We start from the raw sequence: 15,195 nt of genomic DNA, 5'->3' as shown, positions 1-15,195 counted from the left end.
CTTTTTTAACATACAGACATGAATATTCATGGAATTAATTGATAACACTGTTATGTAATTGAACAGATTGATAAATTGCAGAATATTGTTTTGTATACGATGTTCTCGGTATTATTCAACTCATTCATCTCTCTATTTCCATTTCAGGACACCATTTGTTTTCTCTACATATAGCGTCGTTGAATTTTTGAAATTTATTTTTTCCCAAATTTCTAGATTATTCCTTTATTTAAATAGACCGATAGAATATTTTGTTTTTCAGAATCTTCAATAATTTATTTTTCTGTTCATATATTCTACATCTATATGCCGACATCTTTTCAGAAAATGAAATAATCCACGAATCTTCTAATTTTGACACATGGTAGCCACTCTACACAAGCCAAATTACTGAAGTTTTCTTTATCGAACTTTATATGAAAATTGACTACTATCATTTCAACACATGACGAAACTGAAAACAAAACTGTACTAAACTTTTTTTCACAAACGGCCTGATGCTACTGGAATCATCTATTGACCTTATCCACCTAAAAATAGTTGTACATATTTCAATTTCAGTCATTTCGTGGTTGGAAACACTGACATTTGACAAGAGAAAAACTTTTGAGTAGTTGAAAAACTACACATTTTACCGTCTTTAATTACGAAAACGTAGTAGGATTAAAAAAATATAAAGGATTATTCTTCCACAATTCAAACTTACAACTGTAAATTGACAGTTACAACTCATAATAATTGTAAATTATAATCAGCATGTGTAGCGCATGTACAGTTTGTATTTCGCATCTCACCTAATGTCATTACATATATTGCAAATTTATTTATCATTTATCATCATGACGTCCTTTTCTTAGCGAATAAAACACTCAAAACTTCCCGCCATTTGGTGTGTCCTTTCTGTATTGTTCACTCTTTTGTGGTAGTAGTGAGAGAACAATTTTTTTTTGTATTGTGGCCATGGCGACCATTCACATTCAGAGCGGGAAAAGTAATTACAGTAAAAACAACAGCAAAATTCAACATATTCCCTGCAAAGTTTTTGCGGATTGTGATGCAAATGTAAGCAAATTTTTCGATGAGAACCTCAAGGAAGATACGGAAAACAGTAAAAATGTCTTTGAGAGGTTATTTCTTCCATTCATGTTTTTTTACTTTTTAGCATTGAAGGCTTCCTTTAGAGGATGTACTTTAGAAGGCAAAAAAAAAGATGTACCCAAGGGATACGTAGGAGTTGTATTACAGGAAACTGTCAGACCTGAAACTGAAAAAGATGAAAGGAAATTCTACATTACAAATAAGTTCTCTGATATAACTTATTGGAATTGGGACAAAAAGCCAAGTAAAAATGATTTATTTATCAAAGCAATGGATTGGATGGATATTGCTGAAGTGGTAAGAGTATTTATTGAAACAAACCTTGATAAACCTAATGCAGCTTATTCTTTCAGTTGCATGCTCCTATTGAGGATGAATGACTTGGATCATAAATTTTAGCTCAATGTGCTCTGTATATTTAAATAAAATGAAAACTCTGTATATCTCAACTTATTTTATTGATATACTTTTTGTATAAAATAATGATAATGACTAGATAATAAATGTTTTATCAAAGTTACAAAAATTATACAATTTAATCTATGTTAGGGAATCACTCATACAAATATTACCCTAATATTTGAAGAAAGGAATACTACTCAAAAATACTCTGAATAATTCTAATAAATTCTAAAATATTACATGTAACTATCGGAGACTACTTATATATGAAATTACAACAGATCATATGAATTTTATTTGGCAGGCTGTGAAAACTTATTTATTACAAATATTATATAATTATTCAATGCTGTTTACGTTTTGAAAGTTTTGAGATACATAATAATATTGTCGTTCCTGGACCTAGATGGTCCATTTATGGACAAATTACATTTCATTACAACATATATAAAATACGAAAACAAGTAATAATACATTCCCAATTAATAATCTAAGTACAAGAGCTTTTCACACTTATCAAAAAGTACCTTGAATAGAATGAGTTTCACTGTAGGGGGTTGATTTTTTTTTTGTGAAAAAGTGTAAACATATGGACTATAATGAAAATACTTCTATAAAAAATTAATGGATGTAGCCGTTACTACGTGGTATGAGATCATAATGAAGAAAAGAGAATTGAAACTTTCTATGTTTTTTACCACTTTTATTTGTAACTAACATAACGTTAATTACAAAACATCGAAAGTTTCAATTCTCTTTTCTTCTCTATAAAAAATATTATGTATGTCATGTATTAAATCCAAAATGAAAGTTAAATATTCAGATATGATTGAAACATTGCTGAGGTTGAAAGTTTTTAGTTAAAAATTGAAAATGGAAAAAAGAAATTTCATCAGTTACATCGTAAATCTCATTGATATTTTTTTATGTAAAATAAAAGTATAAAATAAAATTTTTATGAAAAAAGTAATAGTCTATTTACCTCATTTATATATGAAATACAGTTGATCATCTGTCTGGGCAAATATATAATTTATTTTAAAAAGTTTCTTGATACTTTTCATTTAGCGCTGGCATCAAGCGGATTCTTGCAGAATTCAAATTGTTACATCTGGCAACATACTTTCATAGTACAACAGAATCCCCCTCAACCACAAGGTGGAATTTCATCAACAATGAATTTAATTGATGTATCAGCTGAATAAAACAAAAAATGGAACAGAGTTCATATTATCTCATTGGATGTCTAACTTTTTATTACTAGTCTGTAGTGAATTGAATACTTTTTTCTGTTGATAAAAGAATTACATTTTTTGTTAACAATTTTAATTTGGCATTGACCTTTTGGCATATTTTTATAAACTGACACTCTGTATAACCCGTTCACTAGTATGGATATCATTTGACCAGAATCTGCAGCATATCTATATGAGTGTGGAGAAAAGAGTACTCATGCTTACTTGTAATTAACAATATCAGAACTTCCACACAAAAAACAAAATCTCTAAATCCACTTACCAACTAAACTGACAGTTAACTTATAAACGTATCATTTGTGAGAGTGTGCTTCCTAACATTTTCAAAATAGTTCTTGCCATTTACATTGCTAAAAAACTATACATTGAAAACTTCATATTTTTGACCACTTGTAATCTTACTATTCTTTGGAAATATTTTCAATATTCATTCAATCAAATTTAAGAAAAACATTGAATATGTCATGCAGGTATAGTTTGGCATTCAACTTGGCGTATTTCGACACACACACACTATCAATAAATTGAGAGAATCTGCTGGTTTGAAAACAAGTGCACTCGTGCTCATATAATTTTTACAAGGAATGTATATAAATGATCCAATCATATTCAACGAACTGATTTCAATCTGTGAAGATCAAAAACAGCTCACCAAATTCCAGATCTTCTATTTATGGTGTATCTCAGGGCTCCTGAGATAAATATATACATATTCATAAATGACCAACCTGTTTCTTCACTATAATCTGAATGTGACTATGACCATTCTGACAGAAACTCTTAACACACTTAACAAACAGTTGATGACTCAAATTCTATCATATATTCTAGGTATTGGGTAACTTAATTTATAGGTACTTGTATACATTTTAAAAATTGTGATAATTTATTTGATTTCTTTTTTGTTTCCTTTTATATTTACTGTTTTGTTTTATTTTAGTTAGTAGTTCTTAAGCTTATTTTGTTATTGTAGTTTTATCTCTCTTACTTTTAATTACAATTCAATATTGTGTTTGTAGGAGTAAAAAGTAAATAAATATATGACTGATTTATTGCAGTCTCTCATCGACACACTCCATATACTGCACCCCTCTTTAGTATGAAAAGACAAACTTGGACTTAAACTATCAGGATCTCATTAGGCTTGAAGTACAGTGATGATGGTAAATGCGTTTTTAATTATCTACAATTACAGTTACTAGCACTGACATTTTCCAATGCTTCATTAAAATCTTCAAATAAACATTTAGTGCAAGATGAATGCAATATCAAATACAGCCAACAGCAATCAATATATTGAAAACTCTCGTATAATCAAGATGCAGGCAGATTATGCATTCTGAATATTTGATTGCTATTAGATGTTAGTCATTATAATTGAAATATATGTGTAAGAAAAATGATTTGGAACTCATAACACTTTGAAAACAAGTTGAACCAATGATTCAAAGTGTTTTAATAAGGGAAATTAATTACTTGTGGATGGAATTAAAATTGCTTATTAGCTTCAAAAAAATAAAAATTCATCACTGAACTCACATAGTTATGGATAATAATTCTCACTATAATCAATAATTGTCAAGAGTTCCTGGGGTTTCAAGTTTAAAAACTGAGAGTTGAAATTTCAATATTTGTTTTGCAATCGAATTTCTTTCGCACAAACTTGATTCAAGACTATGCTCTGAAAATATTAAAACTTGACAAGTACAGTAATTATCTTTATACAAGCAGATAGTGAAAATATCACAAAAGAAAAGGTACAAAAATAATTTCACGTGATCATTTTGCTACCATAATAGATCCAACAATAACTGATTTCACTGACAGTGATTAGGATTCAGATATTGATATCGATTGTAGTGAAAGAAATTTTTAAACATTATGTTCTCAAATTTTCATTTCTTTATATTGTTTCAATATTTTCACCAATATTCAATAATTTATTGTACTATAATTTAAAAATAACTACAAGTTTTCTAGTGCACATATATTATTTCTCTTTTTTTGCTACAACGAACAACCTATAAAAAAATGTTATATCCACTGTTCTGAAATACTAATGAAACTAAATAATAAAATACGTATTTTAATGACTAGTCTGTTCGGTGTGTACTTGTAGTTTTTACTTAAGAGAGGATTTGCATCCTGTTTTGTTTACAATTCGGTATATCTTTGAAAATACTTTAGTCAGGAAACCTTCTGATTTCACATTCATGAATTGTAATACCTAATGTTATTTATACATGTATCTTATTATTTTTTCCATTTTTGACATGTGTTAACACTTGTATTATATTAGCACCAGTGAAAAATTATTATCGTTATTATGTTACCAATAAAGAATTATCTGTCATGTTGTTTGAAGAGGCGCCAAATTAAAATTATCAACAATTATTTTAATTCATACAGAAATTATTAGTCATATGAATCAATTTATAGTGAATATTATGTTGTAAAAAGTTTTAAAAGTTGTAAAAATGTTAATAGTACAACTGCTCACAATCATTCATTAAAATGAATCAAATTAATCATTATATATTGCATTTCATAATATCTAAAATTATTAAAGATTAAGTAATAAATAGATGTTGATTAAAACAGGAGATAATGGGGGTTTAAACTATCACAACAAAAAATCAAAATCACAGAAGATTGCTTTCTAGATACTTTTGGTAAATTTAAATTATGTTTAAAAAAATACACCACTTTGCAGCTGAAAATTGGATATTTGACACAAAGTTATTTTGTTTGATGTGAAGCAATGTTCACATTTCAAAAAATCAATCTAAACACTATCGAGATATGAAGGAATATTTTCTTAAGTCTATATTAACTCACAAGTTATTTTATTATACACAAAGCTTTCAAGTGTTTATATCACCCTCTCTATTTTGCTCAGACCTCGTTCTCTTTTGACTCTCTTGTTTTATAAACAAGCTTAACCGATCAAGCAAAAATTGCTTATCATGACCTTCAAGAACAAGCTGATTTTTTAAAACTTCTACAAGATGCCGATTCGCTGAATTTACTACTCTATAGTAAAATAGAATTAATACAATCACTATAAAGCAAAGAAAGCCAAAACCGGCGGTGCTGAAGAAATAAAATATGCTTTGAATCCACATTGGTGTATATGAAAAAAGATTTCCTACTAAATCCCATACGAAGGTTTGGTCCCGGAAGGGGCCACAATTCCTAGATGGTTCCAGTTTGAAAGAAACATAAGCTAAAGGAAATATAACAAAAATGCAAGAGACCAATAGAACAAACATAAACATGGAATTGGTTTTTGATGCACGATAAATTACATTGTTTGGTTTACAGTTGACAACACATGCAAATTTTTTAATATAAAATAGGATGAAAAAAATCATTGCTGCCAATAAAGACAACAATGGAGCAAAAAATATTCCAAACCAACAAAGAGTCTGGGTGTAGACAATGTCTAAAGCATGTCTTGGCAAGTCAAAGGTTTGTTCACAAAAAAATTTCACCATTTTATTTTCTATATGCTTTGCAAGCAGAGATCGTATAAAATTTACTATTAGTGTTAGAAAAACATGAACAGCAAAGTCAGTTAACAGCAATTTGTAAATCTGTTGACCAACAAAACTTTCCCAACACACTTTACAATTTTTGCACCCAACTTCTCTCCAGAGAGAAGCATAAAGTACCACTAGAGATGCAAGACGAATAAAAACAGTTCTTATAAGAGAATACTTAATTTCAGCTGGAGGGGTATACTTCTCAAAACTAATCAGGAATTTAAATAAAACTGGTATTACCATATTTAAACTGACAATAGACAATGAGGGCAAAAACTGAAAGAAGAGTTGCTCAAATTTGGAAAGATCAGTCTGATTGTTCAGTTGTGCGGTCGATTCTTCAAAAAGTATATAAACAAGACATCCACAACCAGCTAAAACTGCAACAACTACACTATTCACCACTATTCTGCAAAAGTAGATTTTGTACCATTCCTGTGTAGTACGACTTAGCTTCTCTTCTTTCATCTTTTCAGTTTCTAGACTCGCCTTTATTTCGCTATATATAGCTTTGTGCTTCATCTTAGCGGATTTTTCATTATCTATACAGTAATCCCATCCGCCAAATATTAAATTACAGTAGTGATAAAACTGACCTTCTCCTTCAATAAGGCGTTCCTTAAACCCTTTTGCAGCAGACCTTATAATAGCAATCATAGAAATCATAAAACATATTGGAATAATAAAAATATAAGCAAGAGGAATATTATAGTACATAGGAGTTTGACCAGACATATATGTAACAGTTTCGTTGCCGTAAAACCCATAAAATAATATTGTACATTCTAAAAAACCAGTACCTTGAACTAAATCGACCAATATGTTGTTTTCAGACACAGTTTCATTGAGATGATCATCTGAACAACAATAACTTGTATTTGGATTGTTTTTGCATTTGTCATAATCAAGCAAAATGGTAGGTAGAGTTATAAACAAAAAAATGAAAATAAAAATTGACAAATTTAAAATAAAGAGCCATTTTAAAAACAAAAAAAACGCCACAACACCTGTGCCAAAATTTCCCTCTATGTGCTTCATAGAACCCTTCCACAGACCTGTTTTTTGGAAGAATTCTCTCATACGAGATTCAAATTGGCCCCATATTTTCCGACGTTTCCACTTGAATTGTTCATATCCTTGAAGTCGAAGGTTCGGCTCATTCTGTAAGAAATTAAAATTTTACAATTTAGTTAGTTTATTGCTGAATATGGCAGGTTTGGATTATGATTCTCTAATATATGTTAACAGATTTGATATCTAAGAAAAAAATAAATGAATCATGAAACATAATATGTATATTAGAACCAAAACTTTGTAATAAGTTGAAAATGAAAATAATTTTCAAAAATAAGAATTGATGATATGGAGCTAAAATAAATATTAATCAGTAATATGTATATAAATATCAATAGTATATAAATGAAATTGAAATGTCACAATGTATTTTTCCTAATATTTAAGTTATATTTATTTTAATATTTTCGTCTTAGTAATCGAAAGAAAAACTAGACACACAAACTTAGTAACACTAAGACATCCAACAAACTTGAAAAAACTAAAATGTTTCATTTTCAGTGCCATTTCTGGGTAAACTCAAATGAGTAACCCTTCTTCATAAAAGAACTTATACATCTCCAGTCAATAGAGATTGTTGTGAAATTGGTGACACACGTGAATCGGTTGTATTCATGCCATGTATTAGAACTACAATCAATCAAACGTTTATTGAATCAGTTTTCCTTCATAATCACATTGAACAAAAAAACATAACATTGTCATAAAATACTGACTGATTCAACAGGTCAAATAAACTTAAAAAAGTCAATACAAAACATACATACAAAAAAAGTTTATAAGTTTAGGATTCAAGGAGAAACTCATCCACAGAGTAGTATGCTTTTTGCGATAGAAAAATCTTGAGTCGCCTTTTGAAGACATTGATATTTGAGGATTTAATATCCTCACTAAGCTTATTATATAGCTTAACCCCACAGCACATGGGGTGATTCTTTGATACTGTCAATCTACTATAAGGTTGATGGAGTTATTTCTGGTGAAATGTTCATGGATTTGCTCATTTCTAGGAATAATTGAAATATTGTTTTTTATATATATCAGAGTTTGGTAGATATACAAACTAGGCATTGTTAATAAACTATAACGAATGAATAACGGCCTGCAGTGTTTACTTGAAGATGCACCAGCCAGAATTCTGATTACCTTTTTCTGAATAACAAAAACTTCATCAGCTTTAGCTGATAAGCCCTATTGTTCAAGACCATAGGAAATCACTGACTGAATTAAACTGTGGTATAAAAGCTTGAGAACATCAAGAGAGACTGTTTACTTTACTATGTTTACTTGAGTCGCCTTTTGAAGACATTGATATTTGAGGAACCTATCAACATGGAACTTCCAGGTAAGTTTATTATCAATATCAACACCTAAGAATATAGTATAATTAACTTTGTATAAAGTTCATTATTCAATCTAACCAAATAGCTTTTATCAATTGTTGTATTTTTATTAACAAGGCTGAGCATTTGAGATTTAGCAGCAGGCCATTTATAGAACACCACTCAGAAATTTGATCAGTTACTTCATTAGCTTTGACAATTACTTCGGACATAGTTCCCGCAGACACCAAGATGTTAGTGTCGTCCGCAAAAATAACAGTTATGGAAGCTTTTGAACAAAATTTTGGAAGATCATTTATAAAAAGCAAAAATAAAATCGTAACATCCAGCTGCCTTATCCAATGAATCATAATTTCATAGTAAATCATTAGATGTTGAACCACTACAATTCACTGAATATGATGTAGCCCGAGCAGTAAAATCTTTCTTTACAAGTTCAGCTGGTGGTTTGGATTTTCTCAGACCAGCTAAAGTACAGAATATGCTGAATATGTAAAGATAAACTTCTCACTTCTCTGAGAAGTTCATGCAATCTCATGTTATCAGGACACGTACATCCACAAATACAGTACAGTACAGTTCTATATGCTGTTCGTCTTTGTGCTCTTAAGAAGAAAGATGGCGGTATCCGACCAATATGCATTGAAATATTATCATCTCCTAGAGGCAAGATTTGCGTGCGCTCATATGAAGGATCACCTTGGAAAAATGTTTCAACCAACTCAATATAGAGTCCTTACTGTCGTTGCATATCATCTTTTCAAAACTAAACACTAATTTTCTCCCATCCACTGGATGTGATGTGATTTCTATCTTCTTAGTTGCAGAAGATGCCTCAGACACTAGCTAAAGCTCCACATCTTATTTTCAAATTATTGAAAACTATTTTGAATACCCCCACTTTTTGAACCAGGAGCATCAATTAATGTTGAAAACATAAACAAAACTTTTCAACTGTACCTTGGAATTCTGAAAAGATTGGTGAACAAGATGAGAGTCGCCATATCAAATTCCAGGACACAAGTTTTAGTAACTATTAGATAGTAGGGATGCCCCTGAAATATTGATAAAACATTGAACAGTATCAATACAATAGACTACAGTGGTGAATAGTTGCAGTGGTTAAGTGTTCGTTTATCTACTGTGGGGTTCTCAGTTCGAATCCAACTTCAACAAGATATTTATTTAAAGAGAATTTATCTAGTTGAAGGACGACTGATTCTGCTTACTTTTATGATTGCCAGAATATAGATTTGGCCGTGATGCTTCCCTAGGTAGCTCGCGGAGTCATAAACACAACCAACAGTTCTTGATGCTGTTGACACCAAGGGAAAAAAACTCGACAACCTGCTCTAATCAGTAGAGTGAATTTGATATTAACTAGCCTCAGATGTATAAATATAATCTCAGGGAAAATATACTAATATTAATCGATAATCATTTTTCAGAAGTAATAGTGGATTGTTTGCAAGACAATCAATTTTCTAAATGAATAAATGTATCTCATTAAAAGGCACGGGCATCTTTCCTTACAAAAAAATTATCCAAGGGATCGGTAGAAGATTCAAACCTTGAATATCAATGATACCACAAATGCTCTGGTATCTTATTTAAAATTGTTTCTTTTTTATTTTGATAGCATTGAACATTTTAAGGTAATATATTCAACAGAGTTGGGTTATTACTGTGTTAACTGCCCTCGAAACTGCCTAAATCGGAAACAAAGACTTTATTTTATATATCAATTCTCCAATGAATAATTCTTTGAGCAAGTAGCTCATTTTTAATTTTGAAAAAGCAGGTTTTTGCTTTTCATTAAAACTATCCTTTTGCTTCAAGAAACATTTGAGTCATTCCAACTAGCTTATTTTCATTTAAATTGAAAGGGGGTTTACTTTTGAGGGAGAATAATTTTTGAGAAAGAAAGGTTTTGGCTTTCTACTTCTCCATGTTTTGGAAGTATACAACCATTATCTGTCGATTCAACATGAATATTTCCTTTCAGGAATCAAGCAAAGTGAATAATTTGCTGATACTCCAAGACAAGATATCAGTGAACACATAGGAAAATTGAAACAAAGTAGTTGTGAAATATCATCAGTTCCTTGAAAATGTTTATCTTATCAGACATAAACATCTCATAGTAATACCAGGATTGAAATATATCTGTATGTGTCATGATATTCAGAAGTTCCATTATTAAAATGCCTTTTATTAAAATTCTTATTTACAGTAATTTTATATTGTGATAGGTTACTTTGATTATGAAATCACATTAGTAACTTTAAGGCTCATTAATGCATGGCTAGTAAACTTGTTCGAGTTGGTGTCTGAGTCCAATGAACTAAGGAGAGTTTATACACACATTAGTAATACTATAGGAAAGTAATCGGTCTAGATCAGTTGTTTGTGAAAAATTATTATAATTATATATGGCAAACATACAAGAAATCGTGAGGGATATTGCAAATATTTTAAACATGAGTTGGAAAGACAGATTAACAGGAAAAACAGGTTTGGGTTCGAAAGTGAATTGAAAGTCGTTTATATATGGGAGTTACTCCTCTCAAAACTTCACCTACAGGTTGCTACCATTTGCTATTAATTGTTTTCACTCGTTGATTACTGAGGCGTGAACACCACTCAATCCTACAAAGTTAAGCACAGTTCGAGTTTGCTCGGCTATGGCCGGATTCGGACGAGAATTTTTCACATTATACCGGCCCAATAATCCACTCGGACGAGTGTACTGGCATGTCGCATGAGTCTTGAATGAACTTTCTGATTTGACATTTAATAACTTTTCCTTGCTTTCGATTACATATGTAAACCTAATATTTGGAGTTTTGCATTGCATTTATGGTGATTGGAAAAAGTACTCATATTGGATTTAAGAAAATATAAAGAAGTAACTGGACACAAAAGGAGAGTTGAAAAATGAATGCTTCTGAGGAATTATATATTATATTATATATTTATATATTTGTTTAAAAATTCTCTGCACTTTGAGCAAAAGAAGAGCACAATTCTCACATAACCAGTCAAAATAAAATGGATCTTTTTGATTGACATTTTACAATTTAGTATTAAAACTAGATCAACTTTTTTTTATCGACCTTTTTTTGGGTAATTGTTACCTTCCACAATCTGAAAAAATATAAAAATTATAATGGAGAACTTTATACAAGTGTAGAAGGGCAAACTTTTTAGTTTACCCCGATAAGTTACTGCGTAAAAAAATCAAAGTATTTTTCAGAAAGAAAAATCTTCTATTTATCAGTAACTTGTCGTATTTCACAATTTTGCCTATCAAAAAAATTATTAAGAAATTATACTTATCTTTTACGTTTCGGAGGCCAAAATCTGCCTCCGTCTTCAGAAATGGATAAAAATTCGAATATATACACAGTTATTCCTTTTTTTTTGAGAGCTTATTTCTTTACTTCTTCGACAGATGTCAAAGAAGTTTTGAAATATGAAATTATGTCAATGTTGTTGATTGACAACTGAAATATTCGATGTAATACAAGGTACTCTCCGATATCAGTTTGTTGCCATTTCGCCACTATCCAAAGTTTTCTTCAAGATGGGTAGCCAAGTACGGTCTATTTCTAAGGAGCTATTCGAGATACAATTCTCTCCAGACATTTCTGAAGACGGAGGCAGATTTTGGCCTCCGAAACGTAAAAGATAAGTATAATTTCTTAATAATTTTTTTGATAGGCAAAATTGTGAAATACGACAAGTTACTGATAAATAGAAGATTTTTCTTTGTGAAAAATACTTTGATTTTTACGCAGTAACTTATCGGGGTAAACTAAAAAGTTTGCCCTTCTACACTTGTATAAAGTTCTCCATTATAATTTTTATATTTTTTCAGATTGTGGAAGGTAACAATTACCCAAAAAAAAGTCGATAAAAAACTGATTTTTTCCTCCACAAAAAATGACTTTCGTTGAATAGATCAACTTAATCTTATTCCATGAAATACATTTTAAAAATACAATTTTTCTGTCTTGAACTGTTTGCATAATTAAAAAAGCATTGTATTATGCTTAAATTTAGCAGGACATTCAATAGAATTGATATTGATCTGGTGATGAATATGTTGAAATATACAGGTTTCAGAAATAATGCCTTACTACTACAAAATATGTATACTGATGATATTAGTTCTGAATAAAGGTTACTAAGATCTGGAATACTTCAGGGATCCATTCTTGCACCTTTGCTGTTTTCCATATACTCTTCTAGTGTTGTAAAGTATTTGGTCCACTGCAAAGTGCATCTGTATGCTGATCACACACAAATATAATATAGTTTTCCTACTCAGTAAGTAGATAATATATGTAGACTCATCAATGAGGATCTTGACATATTTTTAAATACCATTACAAACCAATGTTTACTAAATTATTGAAAAAAATTCAACTTCATGTTATTTAGTTCCAAAAATAACCCCGAAGCTGTTTCACACTCTGCTGATATCCCTATAAATGGTGACATTCGATTTTAACTCAGAGTTGGACATCAAGAAATTTGTCAATAAATTATTGCTTATTCGTTTATAAAAATTATTTATGGAAACCACAAACTTTCAATAAAATTACACTGTGACATTTCTTTGCAGAGATTCTATTATCTAATTTATATTTTACATCAATATTTGGTAACTATACACAAATCTCACAGCAGTGACTATGTTTATGTTGATAATGTCAATATTCTTGAAAGGTGGATTGAAACTATTTCAGTCATAGTTCAATTGTAAGATTGAAGTTAGACAGATCAACACTGTTGTGATAGTCATAGTTTGAAATTTGAGTGTACAAACTATCTATTGAATATATCATATAACAATTGAAGGGGAGTTTTCAAATTTTGAATGATTATAACATTCTATTTGTCTTTCATGAAGTTTTAAAGGTACTCACAAGAATTCTTATCTTCATTTCCTTTTTTTGAGACATAGGTATGGGCATGGCTTTGATTTGCATTATTTCCTCCCAAGATGTTTCTTCGTTAGTCCTCATCTCAGACAAGTCTGGCAACATTGATACTTGCACATCACCTGCTACAGATGTTCTGCGATGTACTGTGGATTCTCTTCGAGATCTTGAACCAGTGTGCCTCCTTACAGTTCTATTATTAGTTCGGAAGTCATTGGTTCGAATGCGAATAGTAGCAGCGGCTAAGGTAAAAAATAGATGGTGGTTTTTTGGGAAACAAAGTTTTTGACTTTCTACTACTCCATCTTGATACAAAAAAATGTGGGAACATTCCAAAGAAAGGACTGAAGTAATCAATTTTAAAATAAGTAACTCTATTCATGGATGTATAGATCATGGAAGATTCCCACATTTTTTTGTATCAAGATGGAGTAGTAGAAAGCCAAAAACTTTCTTTCCCAAAAATTAGTCACTCTTAAAAATATAACCCTTTCTATTTAAGATAGTGGTTGTATCGAACTATCATCAAGCAAGTTATTTTTGAAAAAAGGTATTACCAGCTCTTGTTTGTTTGCTAGGGAGAAGAGTTGCTAGTTTTCTGGGATCTCTCTGTAAAACTTCAATCTCGGCGTCGACAGGATAACTTTCCTGGTAAAATTCAGAGCCAGCTTCTTCCCAACCCTGTGAACGGGTGGTCTTTTTTCTGTTCGGACCCCCAGACATTTTTATTCAATTCCCTAATGAAATGCAATGAATTTATAAAACAGTGAATACGACCATTAGCAGTTGAATGAATCACCTTTAATTGACATTTCACCAGCTTATTTGATAAGATTTGAATATAATGGATATCTGATAAACATCTTTTTTTTCATCGCAAATAAATAGTCTATATAAAACAGACAGATAAAACTATAAAACCATAATAAAACAATAACCGCAAAACGTCAAGTCACAGTCTAGGAGTTACTCTGGAATGTCAAATAAATTAAAGCAGTTCTACATGTAGCGACTACTCCGACAATTTACGTTGACTTATTAACATCCAGTGGCGTATTTAGGAGGGACTGGGCTTATCATAATTTACACCGTCACAATCGTACGACACAGAAAAAAACATCATTGTGATTCTAAAGCATTGAAGTCATAAACTGAAAACCTCAATTTGGTGAAACGTAATCTGTCATAATCGTCATTAAGTGAAAAATGACAAATAAAACTTTTATGTTTTTATACCACTTGTATTTGTAGGTAACTATCGTTACTGCAGTTTCGTATGGTTTCGTTCTATTAGGACATTTTGAAACGAATACAATGAACTGATTCTTTTGAAAATGTAGGACGAAACTGTAGCAATGATATGTTCGAAGGTGGTTGACAATGTTTCATGGTAAATTTCATTAGTTCGAACTTCCATTGTCTAATACAGGGGTCTCCAAACTTTGAAGCCTTCGGACCATAATGATTTTTTCAGTTTGTTCCATGGGCCAATTTCTGCCCCCTAACTATATTTCTAGACTAGGATAGT

At 30.6% G+C, this 15,195-nt stretch overlaps 2 protein-coding genes across 3 annotated transcripts; one reads left to right on the top strand and one right to left on the bottom strand.

The window, feature by feature from the left end:
* Window positions 1-960: 960 nt before the first annotated feature.
* On the top strand, window positions 961-1,614 carry LOC111517711 (ribonuclease H2 subunit C). Of its 2 annotated transcripts, none has more exons than XM_023173949.2 (3): window positions 961-1,108; window positions 1,163-1,395; window positions 1,452-1,614. In XM_023173949.2, exons 1-3 carry the CDS (start codon window positions 961-963, stop codon window positions 1,476-1,478), a joined length of 408 nt encoding a protein of 135 aa, XP_023029717.1. In that variant the 3' UTR covers window positions 1,479-1,614. The 2 variants fall into 2 exon arrangements, with proteins under 2 accessions (XP_023029717.1, XP_074028376.1); XM_074172275.1 differs by having other exon boundaries at window positions 1,439-1,541.
* On the bottom strand, window positions 1,538-14,618 carry LOC111515783 (transmembrane channel-like protein 7). Its single transcript, XM_023171986.2, has 4 exons — window positions 14,467-14,618; window positions 14,225-14,404; window positions 13,653-13,909; window positions 1,538-7,462 (listed from the first exon to the last, which is right to left on the bottom strand). The coding sequence occupies exons 2-4, from the start codon at window positions 14,388-14,390 to the stop codon at window positions 5,621-5,623; spliced, it is 2,265 nt and encodes a 754-aa protein (XP_023027754.2). The 5' UTR covers window positions 14,391-14,404; window positions 14,467-14,618; the 3' UTR covers window positions 1,538-5,620.
* Between the last annotated feature and the right edge of the window lie 577 nt (window positions 14,619-15,195).

This window comes from Leptinotarsa decemlineata, unplaced genomic scaffold (assembly GCF_025532065.1).
Source record: "Leptinotarsa decemlineata unplaced genomic scaffold, Ldec_3_MD MMD2_tig00000035_RagTag_RagTag, whole genome shotgun sequence".
Taxonomy (NCBI): domain Eukaryota; kingdom Metazoa; phylum Arthropoda; class Insecta; order Coleoptera; family Chrysomelidae; genus Leptinotarsa; species Leptinotarsa decemlineata.
Note: the sequence above shows the minus strand (reverse complement) of the source record. Positions and strands in the feature narration are given on the sequence as shown.